Source organism: Galeopterus variegatus, unplaced genomic scaffold, assembly GCF_000696425.1.
Source record: "Galeopterus variegatus unplaced genomic scaffold, G_variegatus-3.0.2 Scaffold893, whole genome shotgun sequence".
Lineage (NCBI taxonomy): Eukaryota > Metazoa > Chordata > Mammalia > Dermoptera > Cynocephalidae > Galeopterus > Galeopterus variegatus.
The window spans coordinates 562,721-563,911 of record NW_007727004.1 but is presented as its reverse complement, the minus strand read 5'-3'; the positions used below and the strand labels follow the sequence as shown (position 1 = coordinate 563,911).

Here is a 1,191-nt window from a genome sequence, read left to right as displayed (position 1 = left end):
ACCCGTATTATTAAATATAAGTGAAGAGCCTGAGTATAATAATTTCTGGCATTATCTCACCTGACTACTGTATAATAGCTCTATTTCATTTCTTCCTTACAAACACACATACACACACATACATACACACATTTGAACAAATATGCATACTAGAGGCCATCTGTCTGATATTATGCATCTCTTTCCAAAGAAACTGAGTGATTAGGTCAGTTAGAAAGCAGACATTACTCTGATAATTCCTGATATTACTTGATTTTTTTTCTCTTTAGCTGTTTGTAGCAATCCTTCAAATAGTGTTTGCTATGTTGTTGCTCTTTTGTGATGGAGGAAAATTTTCTTCACAGGAAATGGAAGACTTTGTCCAGAGCTCTGGAGAAAATGGTGTTGTTGTGGTTTCTCTAGGGTCAATGGTTCCTAACATAACGGAAGACAGGGCCAACGTGATTGCATCAGCCCTTGCCCAGATTCCACAAAAGGTTAGCTAAAGTGCCTTAACAGTGCACAACTACTGAGTGAGTCTATTAAACTCTGCAAATGGTCTGATTGTTGAAACTTCTTGCCTGAAAAGTTAACTGTTAGGGTGGCTCTAATTATCTTGGAGGTCAATTGAAATTCAAAAATGTAAGTGGAAGATGATAAAATAGTTCAGAGGGTGTGTTCAATTGATAAAAACTTTAGCATTGACATTGTGATCAGAAAGAAATATATTTAAGAGATGCAGTGACTTTTGGTATTATCAGGGTCAGCTACAGTGAAATCACCAAATTCTGCCCTGTCATATTCTCCTTTTGCTTAGAGGATTCCTGAGGTCACATTTTATATGTTATCAGAAAGTTAAATTTTAATAAGTAACTGTACAAGAACAATAACTGTACAAAAACAATAGCACAATAACAAGGAGCAGGTATTGAAAAAAGTCTGAAGTGCATCATACAGTTTAGGGTTGCCCTGTAATCTGGCCTCTTGTACTTTTTGTAAATGTTGAAATAGATCCATTCAGTGTTCTATTCAAGGTAATATTCAGAGAAATGATGACCTGTACTGGCAAACCATTATTTCAGGTACCTACCCAGCCAGGTAAATCTAGAGAAAGAAGAACACTGGCCTATGAATGGTCCCTGCCAATTTCTGAAGCAAGAGGATACAAGAGAAAGGGTGGAAATGGGATCCAGTCCCTAAGGTGGACCCTGC

General features: G+C 37.2%; 1 protein-coding gene across 1 annotated transcript in view; it reads left to right on the top strand.

Moving 5' to 3' along the window:
- The first annotated feature begins 344 nt into the window (after nt 1–344).
- The window catches only part of LOC103590916 (UDP-glucuronosyltransferase 2B10-like), an 8,976-nt gene continuing 8,129 nt past the window's right edge, over nt 345–1,191 (top strand). The window contains exon 1 of the mRNA XM_008573259.1: nt 345–476. Within this exon, the coding sequence (XP_008571481.1) occupies nt 348–476 (129 nt within the window). The 5' untranslated portion in view covers nt 345–347. The remainder of the gene's footprint in view (nt 477–1,191) is intronic.